The sequence below is a fragment of the Rhea pennata genome, chromosome 2, assembly GCF_028389875.1.
Source record: "Rhea pennata isolate bPtePen1 chromosome 2, bPtePen1.pri, whole genome shotgun sequence".
In the NCBI taxonomy this organism is placed as follows: domain Eukaryota; kingdom Metazoa; phylum Chordata; class Aves; order Rheiformes; family Rheidae; genus Rhea; species Rhea pennata.
The window spans coordinates 45979054-45999827 of record NC_084664.1 but is presented as its reverse complement, the minus strand read 5'-3'; the positions used below and the strand labels follow the sequence as shown (position 1 = coordinate 45999827).

General features: G+C 40.0%; 1 protein-coding gene across 3 annotated transcripts in view; it reads right to left on the bottom strand.

Moving 5' to 3' along the window:
* CNOT10 (CCR4-NOT transcription complex subunit 10) overlaps positions 1 to 14144 on the bottom strand; it is a 36989-nt gene extending 22845 nt beyond the window's left edge. For 2 of the 3 annotated variants that reach the window (XR_009957601.1, XR_009957602.1), the window contains exons 1-8: positions 13965 to 14144; positions 8298 to 8392; positions 5323 to 5484; positions 4669 to 4819; positions 3511 to 3656; positions 2526 to 2612; positions 1811 to 1894; positions 647 to 764 (exon numbers count right to left, since the gene is read on the bottom strand). Coding sequence is in view for 1 of the 3 variants with exons in the window: in XM_062569379.1 (XP_062425363.1) it covers positions 647 to 764; positions 1811 to 1894; positions 2526 to 2612; positions 3511 to 3656; positions 4669 to 4819; positions 5323 to 5484; positions 8298 to 8392; positions 13965 to 13986 (865 nt within the window). In the remaining 2 variants the exon portion in view is untranslated. The remainder of the gene's footprint in view (positions 1 to 646; positions 765 to 1810; positions 1895 to 2525; positions 2613 to 3510; positions 3657 to 4668; positions 4820 to 5322; positions 5485 to 8297; positions 8393 to 13964) is intronic. The other variant, XM_062569379.1, reaches the window with a different exon arrangement.
* Between the last annotated feature and the right edge of the window lie 6630 nt (positions 14145 to 20774).

Genomic DNA, 20774 nt, shown 5'->3' with positions numbered 1-20774 from the left:
AAACTTATTATCTCTAAAACAGTAAGCATTGAACCAGTTGAAGTAGAGAAATTCAGTAGCTTCACAATAAGTATTTTTTGAAAGCTTAACTCTCTACTGACCCAAGACACAGCCTTCTCTAGATTTTTTCAGTATTTGATGTTCAGTGATGTTTTAAACAGTCAACTACAATCTCAAATGTTTTTAAGAGCATACACACACACACACACACACACACTTTCTGGGTATGAAAATAAATTAAAATGCTGTACAGTAGAAGTCAATCTTTAACAGTTCATGAAACATTTGATTTTTCTCACAATCGTTACAACTGCTACAATATCCTCTCTGGGTACACAACTTGAAGTCTTATTCTTACATCTAGGAGGTTGCCTCTTTTTAAAAAAAGAAAAGAAAAAGAAAAAAAGTCTTAAATTCACTAACCCAAGCAAGAAGCCCTACAGGTATTACGTTTACACCTTCATAAAGCCTAGACAGTCTTTATCTTGCGTGCGTATGTGTCTTGTCTGTTGGGATGTGGGGGCAGAAATCAAAAAAAAAAAAATAATTATTAAATAATTATTCATACGCTTAACACTGATATCCGAGTAATCCTATTTGTACCCCATTTTCACACGTTTGCAAGAGAAATCTTTTTCTATTTTACCTGTTTTCATGAAGCCTGGATGTTCAGCAATATTTGCACTGTTCAGAAGTTTGACCGCTTTCCGATAATTGCCTCTCAAATACTCAAAATTGCTCTTTAGAAAAAGAGAAGGAGCTGACTGTGAGGGAGAAAACAACAACAAAAGAAGTCTCTTATTTTACCATTTCTACTGTTAATGTCAAATCACTCCATAGTAAGCTTGGCCCTTGCTATCATTAAAGAAAAAAAAAAAAACAAAAAAACAGATGGTCTTAGGCCCTAATTATATCATGAAGTAGTATTTCTCTGTTGAGCACATGATTAACACTCACTTCCCTTGAGCTTCAAAACTATATGTATTTTTCTGTTATTGTTCTAAAACCAAAGGTTCTTTATGCTAGAGAACTTATGGCAATGCTTGAGTGTAGACAATCTCCTTTTTGTTTAATAGAATCTTTCCCCAAGCTGTCTTCTAGTACGCTCCTCCCTATGCTTCCCTCCCTGCAGAGTTCAACAGCTTCCTCCCAGACTGTGATCTTCCTGGTCTGCCCACAGAGACCTTGTGATCCAGAAGGATTTCTGTCAGACTAGTAGCTGTTGAGATTGGCAACAGAAGGGAAGTGCTCTCCTCCTATTCCCTTCTCCTCAGTTAATGTAGACTGTATCTGGAATGGTGGACGTAATTCTCCGAGTTGAGAACTTCTACATAAAAAAAAGAAACTGCTTTCTAGCCAGAGGCAAGCCTCCAAAAATCTTGAATAAGAAAAATAAAGCAAAACAAAACAATGGAGCACCCTAAAACAAACCTTCCATGAAGTGGTTTAAACCACCAATGATATCAGAAGATTTTAATTCTCAATGCAGAACATTTCTAGCAAACTAAAACTTGGTTGAAGTTGCTTACTTTTAAGCTATAAAGCAAGCTTGACCTACTTAGTATAGTATTTCATTCTTATTTTTATGTCATTAATAATAAACTGCAATTTGCTGAACAACTGCAAAAAAATGCAAATTAAATTCTGTATTATTTACACTCACAGAAGAGATTACAAACTCAGTTGACTACATAAAGCACTCTCGAGGCATCCATCCTCAAGAAGACTTTTCTTTGCAGATGAATTTAGCAAATTTAGTTTTAAGAGAACAGAACTAGATTACAAAAACAACATCCTTAAGAATACCTACATTCCCAGCCGTATTCATAACAGACTTGATCTCCCTTTTGCATGCTTTTAGTGACTTCATCTGGATATAGGCTCTCACCTTATACTGTTAAAAAAAAATAAGTTTGTTAAATAAATTATTCAGCTCTGCAAGATGAACCACAGCTAGATTTATTACAAAATATTATATACACACCTTAAATAGTCATAAACTGCAGTTTAAAAAACATTCTAAAGAAGAAATTCTATTCATATTCATAGACTATATTTTTCGCAATAGCCAATAGAAACTCTATTCAAATCCCAAAACTCTGGTACCTAAAATCACAAATTAATTAAAATAATCTAACTTTTTACCTCCACACATCTGCCTACTCAACTGTCAATACTAATAAGTGAAAGAGCATAGAGAAGGATGTTTGTTCACCATTTTTCCACAGAACAGAAAGCTCATGAAATAAAATCTCAGCTGAAATAAAACAGTGGAACTAACTGCAATTTAACAAAATTACAGAACGTTGCAAGGACTTAGATCAAACTTTTTCACATTCGGACAGTTTCTTCTGTACCTTCTTACAAAAGAAATAGACAAATCATTTCATCTTGAATTTTCTTTTTTTGTTTTACAAAAACAGATAGTATCACAATCTATGATGAACTATATTGGCAGTAGGTTGTACTTGGTTTTAACACAGACTGAACTAATGCTGTGGTATAAAATGTACACAGACACTTACCTGATGTATCTTGGATTTGGCAACTTCTATTAAAGCTCCACTCTCTGCTTTCTGGTTAGAGGAATCTTTATTTGTATTATTACCTGACTGGGGGGGGGGGGGGGGAGAGGGTTGTTAGAAAAAAAGAAAAAAAGAGTTAATATTAAATTACCTTTTTAAATTTGGTTTACAAATCTTTTTTTAAACTATGAGGAAGAAAAATCAGTATCTAACAGTCCAGAAGGCTATGTACCCACCAAATATCGTAACTTGAGGTTAACAATCAAAATCCGGGAACGACTACAGTCTACGAGGAATGAAGTTCTACAATAATACTAGTGTTATGCTGTATCACTCCAGCATTGAGATATTTAGAGAATTTTCTAACCCAGGAAGACACTATGCACACTTCAGGTACTCTCATTAAGATTTTCTTCAGTAGAATTATCTACTATATACTTAAGATAAAATGTTTTATCTTAAATATGACATTACATCAGCAGGCAAAGAGGAAAGACTTCCCTTTTCACTTATAAGCCATTACTCATTTTTAATTAATATTTCAAAAAATACATATAAAAGATCTCATTCAAAAGTATTCATCAATCAGTTACTATATAAAACAGATGCCTGACTTCTCATACCATGGCATGGTTGCAATTCCTCTCTGACATTGAGTTTCATTTCAAACTTGAGGTTTCACATGGTCATAATCCAAGACAAGTAAGAAATACTAAGTATATTTGACCCTGAAGACAAACAGTCTTTCTAATGCAACTCAGACTTGAGACACACTTAGCTCCCTGACAGTAAGGGACAGGGTGGAACAGAGGGAATATATACCTGCAATATATAATTAACTCAGTTACTAACACATAAGTTGCTATCTAAAATTACAAATATTGCAATATAGACTGATTATTCTGAAGTATCTAAAAAGGGTAATTCTTAAGTTAAAGCATACCGCTGTAAAGACTTGAACATACTCATAAGATTTTAAGCTTACCTCATTTTTTCCATTCTTGCTGCTATTGTTGCCTTGTGAAATCATTTTCTCTAAAACAGCAAGTAGATGTAAGGCTTTCTCAGCTTGGTAAGTTAGCAGGTATAAGTCTACAAGCAAGAAGCACACAGCCTGGGCAAACTTCTCTTCTACATAAAGCAAAGAAAGGAAAAATTACTTTACAGTTTCAATACGAATCCTTCCACACTCAACCAAAGGAGAAAAAAAAAAAAGCATCTACACAACATTATGAGGGGAAAAAAAAGTAAAAAAAAAAAAAAAAAAAAAAGCAGACATCTACATAACACAGACAAGTATATATACATTAAAAAGCAATTAAATCAAGTGCTATTAGCATAATACCATAGATTAAAGACAAAGACATTTTAACATCTAGTTTATCTCTACAAGTTCTATTTTCAGAAGTACTGAAAATTCAGTGTCTAAAAAGATAGATGGAGCTATAAGCATAGAGAGAATCCCATGGAAGTTAAGAGCATTTCTGTACAAACATTTCTCTACATGGCTGCCTTAGTAGATGAAGTTCCAAACTGGCATACTAAAGTTTGGGAGGAATTAAAGAAACACAGTAAGATTTATTGGATTTACGCTATGGGCATGTATGCACATATACCACCCCCCCCCCCCCAAGATACAAGCATGCTTCAGTAAACAGCCCTGTCACTTCTAAAATTCAAAGATTATAAAGTTGTTTAAATGCCAAGTACGACAATCTACTACAAAGTGCCACAGCTCATAAAAGCTGGAAGATTAATAATAAAATATGACCACGTACAATTATGTGCAACCCAATGCAAGCATTTAAAAACACAAGCCCACTGACAAATTAGCACCCACCGCATAGTTACTTGATCATTTAGAATATCAAAATTTAGCTCATTTAATTACTTTTCAAATCCTATTTTCATAAATACAGTAAGTTGTCAAACATCCATTTCAGAATCATAATACTTCTCTTCTATATGCCTCTGAAGTTCCACAATTCTAAATTAATTACTGTCCCTAATATAAAGTACATTCTTCATTTCTAACTACTGCTTTAGAACTGTATTAGGCAGATTTTCTTATTCTCACCCAAGCGAGTTTTAAAAGTGAATTATCTTTTTTTATTTTCTATAGGAAAAACTTCTGTCTACATACCGAAAGGTTCTATAAATTGATAGAGCTTCTCTCCAACTGATATAGCTTCAGTATACTGACGCAGATGATACAAAATAACAGCCTGATTGTAGTAAAGCATACTATTTTCAACATCATCTAAACCATCCATTTCTTCAACAGCAGAGTGAACCTTTAAAAAAAAAGGAAAAGAAAAAAAAACTCACTAGTTTCATTTAAAAGCACCAAATATTTTTCAAAAATAGTCTGAAGGTAGAAATTGGTCTAAAGGTAAGTCAATAAAGAATTCTGTTAATTAGTTATAAGCCAACAAACTTTTGTGTTGTTCAGTATAAGCCCAACAAAGGATTTGGATCATGTTGCAAACTATTTCAAGTTAAGAAACTTTATATCGAAAGAATGCCAGTTTTTCCAGCAGTTACAACTGTAGGAAGAGTTAAGCTTTAGATCCATTTAGTAATAATTAAAAATATAAAAGCAGTATCCAAAACAACTAAACAGACTCAGAGGTTTAAAAGTAATGTTAACTTCCTGTTCATTTACTTTCCTCACAAGAGAGGAAGGCATAGATTTTCACCCTTTCTTTCACTTTGTCCTCATTATACAGAATCTTGAAAATCTAATCACCATTAACAACACTTGAAATAAAGCAGCATATCAGTACATTTGCATTACCTGATTTTTCAGCTGGTTAAGAGTCTGTCTCAAGCTGTCTGTTGTAGTCTGGTTACTTTTACAGAACTCTGCAACAGCAGTATTCAAAGTTATTTTGTAGTCATCTTTGTTTATGTCTTGAAGGGTATTCAGGTGTTGTAAACAAGCATCGTAATTTCCAGCCTGGAAATTGCACACATCAGAAACATGCGTTAGAAGACACAAAGTCTAATTTAACAGATTAATAATTTTTAATGAAAATATCCTCTGTAAGTTTACAGAACAAAGTAGTATTTCTATCATCAATATGAAGTTATCTAAAACTAAATGACTACACGCGCATTAGTAATGAAATATGAAAACAAAGTCTAAAAGCTGAGATCGGAATCAAATTTCAAGAATTCTGTGGAAGACAGACACATGGAGTAGTTTATTATAACAAGAGGATTCCATGCACAGTGTTGACCTGCTTTGTCTTCATCATACAGAATCTCAAAACTCAAAATCGTATTTCCTCGGTTTTCATAATCCTTTCCCATCATATGTACACAGAGCAACTGGAACTCCCTATGCAACTCCCAGATCATAATTTTGTGTTCATTCCTCACTCCAATTGTGTAGCAATTTAGTTTGTGGAAGTCAGCTTAAGACACATTGGCAAAAGAGGGTTACACTCTCCCGGTACAGGTTTAAATAACATTTTACAAGTTATTTTAGTTGTTGAATGGAGTATTCAAGCATTTGGTGATCTAGGCACGTCAACAGAGAAACTGACACCTAGGCATGATGCTCCTCTGAGGTGCGGTTTAATCAAGAAACCACATTCTTTGATGTCAGGAAGAAGACCGTCTATTTTTAAGGACTTCCAAATAGCTCATCTCTTTCTGCTTTCTGTTTTTGTCTCTTCTGTGTTTAGGCAGGAAGAATTTAGTGGCACCACACACTGAAAGAGAACTCCAAACTCTTTCAACTGTACCAAGGCTAAAATAAATGCTCTTTTGATCTCTACTGTTCAACACTAATATAGGAATACTACAGTCACCTCTTCCATATCAAGGTTATGTCCCGTATGGTCAGTCAGATATACGGATTCATTTCTACTTCTGCCACAAGCTCACTGATGATCAAATACTATTCTTTTGAGTACCACTGTCATTCTCCACCAACTCTTACTCCTCCTGTTTTAGATGCTAATCCACTGAGCTTCTCCTGGGCACCTGCCTAAATTCCTCTAGTAAGGGAAGAACTACAACAGAGACTACAACTCTGTGGTCCTTTGCTGGAACTGCAATCTTATATTTTCTGTAGATAGTTGTCATTCTGCAGGTTCTGTTGACAGAACCACCACAGTCCCTTAGCTCTACTAACAAAGAGTAGTCACACAAGGTACAGAGAGATGTAGCAGGATGTTCACACACAGTATTTCCACAGCTCCAGGGAAGTATCATCACCATGGGTTGCCTATTCATCTCACACACAAACATAGAGATTTACAGCTCAACTGCTGACCTTCTAAGTGACACAGTTCACCTCCCAACAATTTTCTTCACGTGTTCACACTCAGAGCTCCCCTTCAACAGAGGTAGCTTTCAGATTACAGCTACAAGGCCTCTAACCATAGTTAGACTGCAAACTTTAAACTTTTATATGCTTAGCTTATTTTGTGATATTTTGCTTAAAAAAAAATCTAAACAATCCTTTACTCCATTAAACAGGATCTAGAAGATAACATACACGCCTTTTATAGCAATTCTCTAACACAAAGTGCAATATATTAAAGCAGCATGCAAAGCAAGACCAGAGAAACAGTCCACAAGGCTATTTACAGCAACTCAAAATTAAGCAAAACTGACAGCCTAGACACCAGATTAATTCTGCTCACATATGTTACCTCATCAGAGCACTATAAACTTACAGTTCTTAATGTAAGAGAAAGACTGAGATAAGCAAGGTACATCAGACCAGCATTAGAACTAAAGACAAAGTTATCAGCAGACCAAAAGTCTTTCAGGTATGAGTAACTGTGTGCAAGCAGGAAAGCAGGCAACCCTTTCCTGTACTATTAGTTGTCAATCAAATGGCAGTGAGCAAAGAGATACTGAAAGAGAACAGTTCGACTAGAAAGCACTCAAGAAGGTATCAGTGAACGCTATCAGCTGGAGTCTGTTAAGGAACAGCTTCATGCAGCAAGAGTGCAGGGAAAAAAAAGTAATAATGCTGAAACACAAAAGAAAGAAATATCTAAAGACAGTATTTAAATTCTTCCCCCTAATCTAACACATCCAAAAGTAGCTTATGCAAGTCACCGTGGAGCTAGAGATGCAACAACTAAGAGGCAAAGCAGTTAAACTTCCAGTCACATGCTACTTTAAATAAAATTAGGAGACATAACAAAGAAAAAAGTAAACAAAGGAAAGATCTACTGCCTGAATTTTACCACATGAGAAATCTTCTAAGAAACACAAAATTGATAGTTAATACCATCTGTAGGTATTATGCGTTGAAAAATAAGCCTTAATGTAAAATAACAGAATAGTCCACAAGATTTTTTGGTTATCTTGCTATATTTTTTCCACAAAGTGAAAAAAGGTTTTGTTGTTGTTGTTTAAAGAATACATATGCTTCCTTTAAGCCCTTTAACACCACATTTTTAGCTTTACGTGATTAATTCTTCAGAGAGTTCATGCATACCAATACTGCCATGGAACAGCAGCCTGCCTTTTTAAATTAACTCATTACACAGCTTTTATGGATACTAAGTATTGAGATTAAAACATGCTCTTGTATACTCAGTACAGGTGTCCCCTGCAAACGTCTCATATCACAACAGATAGAAAATGTAGAACTAACTGAGTTATAAAGCCAGCATGTACTTTTGATCTAATATCCCATTAATAGATTTACAACTACATTAAGAAAACAGAAAAAACAAATTACTCCTTAAGTGCTAAGATAGCTTACATAATTCGAAGTCTCACAATTTGGCTTTTTCTTACCAGAAAGGCTTGTAATGCACTGCTTGACAATTCCTTTTCCTGATCAGTAATCCCAGAAGAAGTACCTGCTCCTTCATGTTTCTCAGTACCTTGATCTGTAAAATAGATAGAGGGTTACAAGAAAGTTTGCAAATGTGATGAAAGCTATTCAGCTTAAAAGTTTAGTTTCTTCCATTTCTCAAGATATGTACAGTACAGCGAAAAATTTTCCACAATACTGCAACATTGCCTCTACACTGAGCTATGCTACACTAACACCTGTCAAATTATCTCATATTCCTTGTGAATTTCTCTCCATAAAACACAAATGTAATAAACCTAGTTATCCAAAGAACTTGGTTAATGTTTTTAAAGTGTGCTTGCAATGAATAACCATAACCAAAGTCCTGCAAGTTAACTGACAACATTCTAGATTTCTCTTTTAAGTTGCAACCATACACTAGGAAGAGCTTTTCTTTTTCCCCACAAAAATTAGTAGTGAAGGTCAAACTTCACAAAACGAATACAAGTGCCACACTTGTTAGACCAGAAGTCCATGCATCTGATTTGCTGCTTCCTAAACTGCAAGTAAAGGGTGATTTAGGGAACAATACAAAAAGCAGAGCAAACTTCTGCCCAAATGAATACATTGGAAGAGTAACTCTCCCTAAATGAGATGCTGGATCTGAACCTTTTTTTTTTTTTTCCCCCTTGTAAAACTCCTTACACTCTGGACTCCTTAAGGTATTCCATCAAATGTCATCTAGTGATTATGTTGCAAGACACAATGAACAAATGTTGCCTACCCACTTTTCAACCTTAGGCTTGATCTTAAAAATCTTCCTTTGAATTATCTCTCCTAGGTGAGCAGTCACAGTTTATTTAGTGTCTTCTTCATACATGCCTTTTTCAGCAACTTCTCCAGTTCTACTATGGTCTTTTCCAGATTGGAACAACATCATATAACATTTACAATGCTGACCCCTCTGAGGATTTATATAGCAACACAAAGTTTACTTGCCTTCAATGACTTTTACATATAATTCCTAACACGTTTAAGAAAACCCATACACCTCCACCTTGCACCAAACACAAATTAATGGGTCAAAAAACATTAAGTTCTTAAAGCAAAAAAACCATCAGCTTATTTCTCGAAGCATTAGCTCTAGAAGCATTAATTCATGTGCTGGAACACACACAAGTCATTGATGTATTTTTCAAACAAAGACTTCATAAAACCACCAATATATTCCAGTTTTGGAGATAAAGGTATATCGAATTCCACAATTGTAGCTTTGGTCTAGCCTGTGTTTTGCTATTTCAACAGGCTAGGTGGACTCTGCATATTTAAAGTTTTCTCTCTCTTCCTAGAGTTCAAGGATTTAATGAAAACTCTACTAATTTCATAGAATTGGTAAGGTTGGAAGGGACCTCTGGAGATCATCTAGGCCAACCTCCCTGCTCAGCAGGGTCACCTCCAGGCAGGCCTTGAAGATCTCCAGAGAAGGAGACTTCACAACTTCTCTGGGCAACCTGTTCCAGGGCTCCATCACTCTCATGGTAAAGAAATTCCCCCTCACGTTCAGGCGGAACTTCTTGTGCTTCAATTTCTGCCCACTGCCTCTTGTCCTGTCACATGGGACAACTGAAAAGAGTTTGTCCCCGTCCCCTTGACACCCTCCCTTCAGGTACTTATACACATTGATAAGATCGCCCCTCAGGCGTCTCTTCCCCATGCTGAAGAGGCCCAGCTCTTGCAGCCCTTCCGGCAGATGCTCCGGCCTTCTGACCATCCTCATAGCCCATTTTCACTTCAAACAAGCCAAACCACCCATCCGCAGGCTCCACTGCAAAATCAAAAGTTAGGTCAAAGAGACTGCAGATTAGTTGTCTAAGAAAAGCACTCCTAAGTACCTGCTTTATGCATATTTCCTAGGAAAGGACAGGATAGGTCTACAAGAGATTTCACTATGCCTCTAAGTCTCCCAGCATGAAATTTGAGTCTATTTTAAGCAAAAATAGGCCTTCCTCTTCTCCCATAAAGTCCCATCACCATAAGTATATCTTGACCATTTGCTACTGACCAACTACCATGCTATTAAAGTATGTATATATACATATATATACACACACACATATACATATCTATATACATAGATATGTATATAGATGTTTTATATAACAAGAATTAGGGGTAACCAAACATCAGAAGATCTAGCCACACTAGAAATAAAGCATGCTAGTTATCTGTTTATAGTTTGTGTTTGTTGCTGAGAAGATAACAAGATCCCTTCCATTGTCCTATCTAGAAACACATTCGAGCAAGAACTAACTGTTCAGTTGTGACTTTCATCCTGCATCAAGATGTTGGCAGTGTTGAGGTTTTAAAACCTCAACAGTCTTACGCCAGCAAATAGCAAAGAAACCTTTACTCACTATGATTTCAAAAAAAAAAAAAAAAAAAAAAAAAAAGAAAAAAGAAAAAAAAAATCAGGGTAACTCAGGTACTCTAGAGTGTACCCTTAGCACACTGAAGAACTAAAAGCACCTGCTTAAAATCTGACCATGCAAAAGACATTGATCAATCCAATTTGCATTGCCTTTTACTTAAAGAGAAAATGCAGAACGGGACAATATTTAAAAAACAAAACAAACTTTTGACAAGTCAAAACTTTCTATAACTAAAGAAAAAAAGAACAAAAGGTACTTCTTCCACAAGGTAAGAATGTAACAAATCCAGTTTCTGCTCTAAATCTTGTGACTGTACAGCCAAGCAGAAAACTATTATTCTTCAAGGCAAGAGTTCCTTAACATCTTAGAACAAGGCACTGAATGCACCCATTTGAAAAGGGAGTTCATAGTTTTGGGAAATCACTATATGCAATAAAAATATGTTCACACAATCCTTCATGGAGTCAGAGTTCACACAGGAAGCTGAATATTGCTGAAGATGTCATTAACAGCTACTTGTCACATCACCATAAGCACTTCCACAAACCCATCCATGAAAATTCACATAAGTAATCACAGTACGCAAGTTCACGAAACATGCATCTCCAAGGAGGCTGCCCTTTACGGAATTCTGAATCGTAATGTAAAGTGCCCTTCTTTCAATTAAGAGAAAGTTAGGTCGAAGAGACTGCAAATTAGTTGTCTAAGAAAAGCACTCCTAAGTACCTGCTTTATGCATATTTCCTAGGAAAGGACAGGATAGGTCTACAAGAGATTTCACTATGCCTCTAAGTCTCCCAGCATGAAATTTGAGTCTATTTTAAGCAAAAATAGGCCTTCCTCTTCTCCCATAAAGTTAGTTTTATATCTACAAACTTCATCTACTATGACTCACTAAGCAAAAAGTTTGTGAAACCTGATGGAAGCTTATCAAGAAAGAGCAAAAATAAAGTTCAACTGAAGTAATTTACAGCATACCTCTTTCCCTTGGGAAACAAACAACAACAAAAGTTTGGCCATTCTCTAACGCTTTTGCCCAAACATGCTTGAAACTCATTGAAGAGCTGAAGGTCCCTCTAATCTACTGTAGCACTCCCACACTCATTTAAACAAGGATCTATTGCTTTAGTTGATCTTAATTACTGAGATACCTCACAAACAAATCTCATTTAAAGTAAGGCTCGCCCAGGATGCCAAAAATAATCCTCTAACACCACTTATAAATTGAGGAGAAAAAAAAACTCTCAGTTTCTTCACTGCAAATGGTTATCAACTGCTTGCAAATAAAAGTATTATTTCAATATTTCTTCAGGCATTTGAATATGAAAGAGATAGAGAAAATGAAAGAGATAAATGGTTCATCAGCAAAACATACACCATGCTACTTTGATCCAGTGATCATTGGCATTCTTGTGGAAGCCTGTGGTCCATGAAGTACAAGGCATGCTAGTCATTACCAACATGCTTCTAGTTGTATAGCACTTATATAGATCAGCTGAACTATTCAAAAGAGCGCAGATACTGTGCTTTACAAATGAGAAGACTAAGTTTTTCTATGCAAGTTGTATTTACACATGGAGCAGTTTGTTTCTAAACTTTTCATGTTATTTAACTTTCCTAAGTACAAAGCATCTCTAAAACTAATAGCTCTCAGACTGGTGGCGAGGAGCAGAAAGTGCATCCAGGAAAAAGGAAAGGATGTAAAAAATCATCCGCTCGCATTTTGATCTGGAGAAAGCTGCTGCACTGGGTTTGATGTAAAAGAAAGCAAGTCAGGAAATTATCTTCTTGGTTAGCAACCTGTATCACATGGTGCTGAGCAGCAGAAATACTGTGTCAGGGAGGCATTTCTCTTTGCATCAGCAGGTAGTTGTTCCTACCGGAGAAGTTGCACCAGGTGGACAGCAGAATATGCTTTAGGGGAACTGGTTCTACTAGAGGAGAACAAGGAAGAGCATGAGGTTGCCACCTGCAAAGGGAGACCGTTCTCCTCTTTGGCCTGCTGCCACAACATCATATAAGCAATGAGAAGCCATATCTTCCACACACACAGACCCAGACACTTGTACAGTGACTGCAATCATTATCCTTCTCCTACCTGTTATCTCTAAGGATTGCTGTTCCTGAGTCCTCTTATTTCCAGCCCTTTAAATTAAACCTTGCATAAACCATGCTGTTGAATGCCAGAGCATCTCTGGAATTATTTCTTATTTCCAAACTGTAGAGGCAGGGGGATAATCTCTTCCTGGAAGGGAGAGGAACCTATCACAGGAGTCTCATTTCAACAAAATTTTGAAGGCTGTGAAGATCAGCCAGAGCATTCAGCCCTTATAAGAAGATAACAGTTTGTGGCACAAAAAGTATGTTTTCCTATAAAGTACTGTGCTACTAATCTCAACATATCAGATTTAACACTGTACAATAAAAAGGAAACACTTTTCACTTGGAAGTTATAACTCACTCTGCTATGAACAAGTACATGTATCTATGCAGAATATCGTGCCGTAACCAATGTGTTTGCTTCATTTGGACAAGTACTTTTCTTCTAACCTAGTACAACAAAAATGTTCCTGACTTCACGATTTCCAAGAAGGGGGAAATATATATATCACCTAACGCCAAACTCTTCCTGTAACTTATAATCACTGTAAACTCCTTTAAAACTACCACGGGTTGGTTTAGCACACATCACTTCGCAAGGTACACTAATTTTTCCCACGATGATCTTCAGACGCTGGGAGCAGGTTTCATATTCAGCATATTGGAAGAAAATTTTTAGAGGCAATGACAAGTCGCGGTCCCGCGGCATAGGCCCAGCCGAGGAACTCGGGGAGCCGGGCAGACCCAGGCTCCCCCCGACTCTGCCCGCTTCTGGCGGCGAGCGCAGCCAGGCGGGAGACGATCAGTACCAGCGACCAACGCCAGCAAGTCACACAGCAACACGAAACCGGGTTTACGCGGGCTGCGCTCTTCGGCGTCTCCCGGAAACCTCCGGGGGGGGGGCGTTCAGCGGACCGAGCCCCCGCGGCTCCCGCTGCCGCTACCCAGCTCCGCGGGAGCCGCGCGGGAGCCGCGCGCGGGCCGTCGCCGAGCCCCGTCGCCCCGCAGCGCTGCCGCGGCCCCACTTCCCCGGCGGAAGGACACGGCGGTGCGGCGGCCCGCGCCGCAGCGTCTCCTTCCGCCCCGCGAGCCCCGCGCGCGGAGCGGCCCGGCGGCGGCGGCTCGCCCCGCACTCACCCGCAGCCTTGTCCGCTGCCATCTCCGCCGCCTCTGCGCCCCGCCCGGACGCGCCGCCGCGGGGATGAGCCTCTCCCCCACCCCGTCCCAGGAGCGGTAGCCGCGCCGCAGCCCCTCCGGGACTACTTTTCGGCCCCGGCTCTCCGCGCCCCGCGCCGCGCTCCCGCCCCGCTAACTGCGCCACTCGCTCCCTATTCGCCCGCCGCTTCCGGGTTCCCGGCGGCCCCGCCACATCCGCCTGTTGCCGGGGCCGCGCCTCTGACGTCAGGACGCCGTGAGCGGCCCGCCCCCAGGCGATGCGAGGGGGTGGGGGGGGTGCTGCGGGGCATGCGCATGCGCGGGGCGCCGCGGCCTCGCACCGCCCGGTCGCGGCGTGGGCGCCATGTTGCAGTCGGGGACCTGCAGGCGGGTGGGAGTGTTGGGTGTCCTGGGGGGCACCGGGGGGCGGTCGCGGGCCTAGAAAGCGGCCGGGGCCAGGTGGGGGGCTTTTCTTCACGGTGGAATGAAAGCGTTTTGACAAACCACTTCGGTTTGATAGTTGTGCAGCAGCTCATTGATATATTGGCTGCACTTTTTTTGTGTCCCCCCCCCCTTTGATCTAGGTATGTTAGGATCTGTTCCTGAGTAGCCAGAGCCAGGAATAGTTTAAGGCTTGGACTTTTCAAATGTCACCGATTTGGTATGAAGAAAAAATGTCCTTTTTTAGGAAGGCGGAGTAATTTTTGAAAAAATACACGTTAAATTTCTTTTATGACCTCTTCCTCACCAGAGCACCATCCTACAGAATGAAATTTTGAGAAGCTGGTACAGAAACATACTGTCTGCCCTCTAAAACTGAGGGTTTGGATTTGGGCTCAAACATATTTATTTGGAGAACAACAACAGCAGCACCTCGGTGAAGTGCAAACTACTTTTGAAATAGAAAACAAACCCCAACAGCTGGGTTTCCCTATAAATCATGGGCAGCACAGTAAAGGAATTTTGCCCTTAGCACCCCCACATCCAAATCGACTGCAATAATTACCATTATTTATTTGTAATCATAATTTAATTTCAAGCTTTCAATTGTTTTCTTAAAAGTGCATCAAATAACCGGATTTTCCTGAAGGAAACTATCTTGAGTTTCAATTTGTCTTTGAATTAATCACTTCAAAATACTCACTAGCTTATATGGTCTTATATGGATTATCAGCCTGACTATCTTAAGTGTTGTTAAGGTGCTCATCACCATAGTAATTAAGGCAGATAAGGTGGCGTTGTGTCTGCATCTTAAATTCCTTTCTAAATTGATGTTTGAGCACCAGTTTAATCCCACCAGGAGTCTTCCCTCCTTCCCACCCCAGGGAAGCCTTGTTTCACACAACGAATTGGAACTGTCCTTGTCATTTAGTGTGCTGTGCTGCAAAGTAACCCCCACCCGCATCGATTTTAAAAGACTCCAATTAGCATTTGTTATTGTTATCATTATCTTTGTAATTAAAGTAAGCGACATGGGATAAGTGACATTTGCAGCATCTGAAATAGCTAAACATATTAAAGATTTTTAAATACTTAATAATGAGTTGGGAATCCCATATATAGTCTGTAAGTATCCATCTCTACTAAGGCAGATCTCTGTACACTCAGCAGTCGTGTTGTCCTGACTCTTAGGTAGGGCTGTTCTATGGATGGGCCTAGGGAACCACTTCCACTTCCATTATATAAAATTGTGGGAGGTGGGGTGAGGTTTAGAGAAAGGGGGGTCCGGTCTCAGGCACCAAAAGGTTCACTGCGTTACTGTACCTATGTGTCAAATTCCTGAGACAGGGACAGCTAACCTTAATTGCCGTTCTGTGCATGCAAGTTTCCATCAGTATGTTGTGTTTGCTTTCCCTCTGTAACACCTGTGTTGCAGTGGGGTTCCAGTAAGACACTGCTTCCATAGTTTGCTCCTCAGTTAATATGGGAATAGTTTGATGTATTTTTTTGTATTATTTCCCCAGGTGTAGTTCTTCAAGTCCTCTCCCTTCCTCCCCCCATTTTATTTCTGCTAAACATTGACCTTTTTTTTTCTATTTGTGGCAGTCGATGTGGATATACCTGATTCAGCTTAATAGATTCTACCTTACATGAGTTTGACCTTGTTGCTGGCAACATTTGTCAAGAGAGACCGAACTGTCTAAAACATATTGCATCTGTTGCGTATCTCTTGCACAATAGATTAAGGTTTGAGGATTAACTTGTTCTTGGAGAAGTCAATGGCAAAACTGGTTTAGTGGAAGCAGAATTCTTTATATTAGTCTACAATAAGCATCCAACTACTATGCTTTCCTAACTATACTGTGAGGCAGATCAAGAGCTGTAAGGAAAGTGATATGTTTAACTAAGGGACACACAGAAAAACAGACACACTTTAGGCAAGCCAGTTCTTAATGCCTTAAAACATCATGGCTTTAATGATCTGAGTCCTGTAATATGAAAGATTCTGGAAACATTAGTTCAGGAATTTCAAGAGCAGGATTAACAATTTTTATTTTGTAATTGAAATTCTGAATTTTTGAAATTTGATGATTCTTTGAATTTGTTGCATATTCTTTTGCAAGAAATAGCTGCTGGCTAAGGCTATTAGGTCATATTTATATTAGAGCACATTTGCCAATGAAGTTGTAATAGCAAGTCTTCCTAATGTGCGTATATTTACTAATATAAATGTTTATTTATGCTGATACATTCTTGTTTGGTAAGCAGTAGAATCTATAAAGTGAAAAGCACATTTCTGCTAGTATAACTACATATTCTCTATGATTTTTATCAGTATAAGAAAGTTGCCAGAAATCCACCCCGACAGAACAAAAATGTCTGATGTGGACCTGATGTGAATGTGTGTCTCCCTCTCTCACAGTTTTGGTACAGTATTTGTCACTAGTATCTAAACAGTAGTCTGCATGTTCCAGACTATGCTGTGCTGAGATGGACACCACAATGAATTTACTATTCCTTGCTCTAGCGTTTTCTTGTCAGTCTTGTCAAAGCTCATTCAGGCTCAAGTGTGGCAGCACTGATACACAGCTTCTCTTGATGTCTACACCTTGACATCCAGAGAAGAGTCATAAGAGTTTGCTTTATCCATCATGCTGTGAATTTACTGCAGGGCTGGTTTACCTGAGAGGTGATTATGACAATCTTTGCTATATTTTGCAGCATTGTTTTGGCGAGTTTTTGACTTGTGTTTCCAAAACCAAAATATTTGTTCAATTTCTGTGTCTCAGGTAGCTATTTCTAATGGCTGTTTTTTCTCCCCAAAAATGGTTGATTTAAAAAAGGAACATGAGACAAATAAAATTAGCAATTTTTTTTCCCGTTCTGACTAATGACTAAATCTTAATTGCTTATGTGTGTGGAGGGTACTGAAGGGCAGGGAAGAGACCTGTGCCCCTTATTAGCATTGCAGTTCAAATATACAGTCATGCAATCAAAGATTCTCTTGACATTTTTCCCTCAAAAAATAAATATTGTGATAGCTTCACTATCTTCCACTAAAGGTAGCAGAAAGATTTCCTTCCATATAGGTATGTATAATTTGCGTTCTGCTTGAGGTATTACAGCTCTTTTCGAGTGAGCAGGTAACAATGATCTCAATGATCAGTCTCTGATCTCAGTGAGGCAGGTACGCCATCTGCTGTGGAAGATACAGAATAATCAAATACCATTTGAGAGGATGCTTTATGTGAAACAGAACAGAATTGGGGAAAAAAAAAAAGCAGTTTCAGGAGGAATAAATCATATCTACTTGCAGATAGAGGGCAGTTCCAGCATCCCATTCCTCCTTCTTACTGTACCTTCGTTTAGCAGACTAGATTCAGTAGGTCTGGGTTTCCTCTCTGATTTTGGACTCACAAAGCAAATGACTTTTCAAGGCTTTTTAAATGACTTTTCAAATGATTTTTTAAAGTTCTTGCGGACCCCAAAATGGCAGGACAGCAATCTCCTACCCAGTCTTGAAGTAGCAGATAAGCTCTCTGCTGCTCACATATGAGCAAGATCTGGACTGTGGAGAAAACCAGGGCTTCCGCCATCCGCAGTCACTGCCAGGCTACAGACAAGAAGGAAGACTATGACCTGATGCAAAGGGAACTGTAAAAGTTACAAATTTTTTGTGAGATGCAACAGTATGAAAAACTCACCTGAAGTTTATCCACTCTGTTTGTGTGGTAAATTCCAAATGCAGATGATACAACACAATAAATTCTGCTATTAATATAGCTTCATATGCCTTGCTACTCTACAATTTAAAAGCTTTTAACCCCTAGGTGGCACTACGTAGTAAATTAAGGTATATTTAAGTAATATATTTTCTCCCTGCAGATGGAGTTCTTATTTAAAATGCGAACTAGAGTGAATTTGAGTATGTTGAATGCTATTAGTTTCAGCTTGGTAATCCTTTTTCTCTGAATCTGTCTCTCAAAGTCAATAAAAAATGGCACCATGAATCTGATTTAAAGATGATATTTGTGTTTTCAGAATGTTGTGGAATATATTTTCCTGGAAAATGATGATGCATCAAAACTTACTATAGGTTTTGTTCTCTCTTTTGTTCTCTCTATGAGCAGTGAATAACACAACATAGGCTATATTTACTTTAGCAACTCACTTGGTGCAACAGGAGTAGATTGGTAGATTAGCAGCTGGTTCCGTAGTTCTTCCCATCTCCAGGATATTTGGCACATGGAGATTTTTTTGGATCAGGTAGAGACTGGCCTATTGCCATGCACCTGCAATACACATTTTGAAACTTTCTGAAGTGAAGCCATCCCACAAAACTTTATTCTTTCCTCCATTTATGGAGGTGTGGTGCCCTTGGGGCCAGGAAGGCCAATGATATCCTGGGCTGCATTAGGAAGAGTGTTGCCAGCAGGTCAAGGGATGTAGTCAATAAAACACAACTCGGGTTGGGGGGCCTCCAATTGGTGCATGCAGCTGGGGATGTGCGTTTGGGACGTGGCTATGGGGGACCCCCCCAACACCCTTCCTAGGAAACCTGCAGGCATGACCACCTCTTTGAAATGTCTGTACACCAATGCATGCAGCATGGGGAACAAATAGGAGGAGCTGGAGATCTGTGTGTGGTCGCAGGGCCATGATCTCATTGCAGTTACAGAGACATGGTGGGATAGCTTGCATGACTGGAATGCTGCCATGGATAGATATGTGCTTTTTAGGAGAGAGAGGCCAGGGAGGCAAGGTGGTGGAGTTGCTCTTTATGTAAGAGAGCAACTGGAATGCAATGAGCTCTGCCTAGGGGTGGAGGAGGAGGAGGCAGTTGAAAGCTTATGGGTAAAGATCAAAGGGCAGGCTAACGTGGGGGGGGGGGGGGAACACACGGACACGACACACTGTTGTGGGTGTCTGTTACAGGCCACCTGACCAGGAAGAGAAAGTTGATGAGGCCTCCTACAGACAGCTGGAGGTAGCCTCACGATCACAGGCCCTGGTTCTCATGGGGGACTTCAACCACCCTGACATCTGCTGGAGGGACTACACAGCAAGGCACAAGCAGTCCAGGAGGCTCCTGCAGTGCATTGATGATAACTTCTTGTCACAAATGGTGGAGGAGCCTACGAGGAAGGGTGTCCTGCTGGACCTTGTCCTTACCAACAGAGAGGGACTGGTTAGAGATGTGAATGTTGGGGGCAGCCTTGGCTGCAGTGACCACGAGATGGTGGAGTTCAGGATCCTGCAGGAAAGAAGTAAGGCAACAAGCAGGATTGCAATGCTGGACTTCAGCAGAGCAGACTTTGGGCTCTTCAGAGACCTAATTGGTGGAATCTCATGGGTTAAGGCCCTAGAAGGAAGGGGGGTCCAGGAGAGCTGGCTAATATTCAAACATCACTTCCTCCAAGCCCAAGAGCGGTGCATCCCTATGAGTAAGAAGTGCAGCAAAAGGGGCAGGAGACCTGCATGGGTGAGCAAGGAGCTCCTGGCCAAATTCAGACAGAAGAAGAAAATACACAGAATGTGGAACAGGGGACAGGCTACTTGGGAGAATTGTAGGAATGCAGTCGGAGTATGTAGAGATGCTGCAAGGAAGGCTAAGGCCCAACTGGAATTGAGTCTGGCAAGGGATGTCAAGGACAACAGGAAGGGTTTCTTCAGATACATCAGCAGCAAGAGGAGGACTAGGGAAAATGTGGGCCTGCTACTGAATGGGGTGGGGGCCCTGGTGACAAGGGATACAGAAAAGGCAGAATTGCTGAATGCCTCCTTTGCTTCTGTCTTCACTGCTAAGGGCAGCCCTCAAGAATCCCAGAGCCTGGATGTGAGGGAGAAGGTCTGGAGAAAGGAAGACTTTCCTTTGGTTGAGGAGGATAGGATTAGAGACTTTCTGGGCAGGCTAGATGTCCACAAATCTATGGGCCCAGATGGGATGCACCCGTGGGTACTGAGGGAGCTGGCGGATGTTGTTGCCAGGCCACTCTCCATCATCTTTGAAAGGTCCTGGAGAACTGGAGAGGTGCCTGAGGACTGGAAGAAAGCCAGTGTCACTCCAGTCTTCAAGAAGGGCAAGGAGGAAGACCCAGGCAACTATAGGCTGGTCAGCCTCACCTGCATCCCTGGAAAGGTGATGGAACAGCTCATTCTGGATGTCATCTCCAGACATACGGAGGAAAAGAAGGTGATCAGGAGTAGCCAGCATGGATTCACCAAGGGGAAATCCTGCCTAACCAATCTGATCGCCTTCTATGATGGAATGCCTGGCTGGGTAGATGAGGCGAGAGCAGTAGACGTTGTGTACCTTGACTTCAGCCAGGCTTTGGACGCTGACTCCCATAA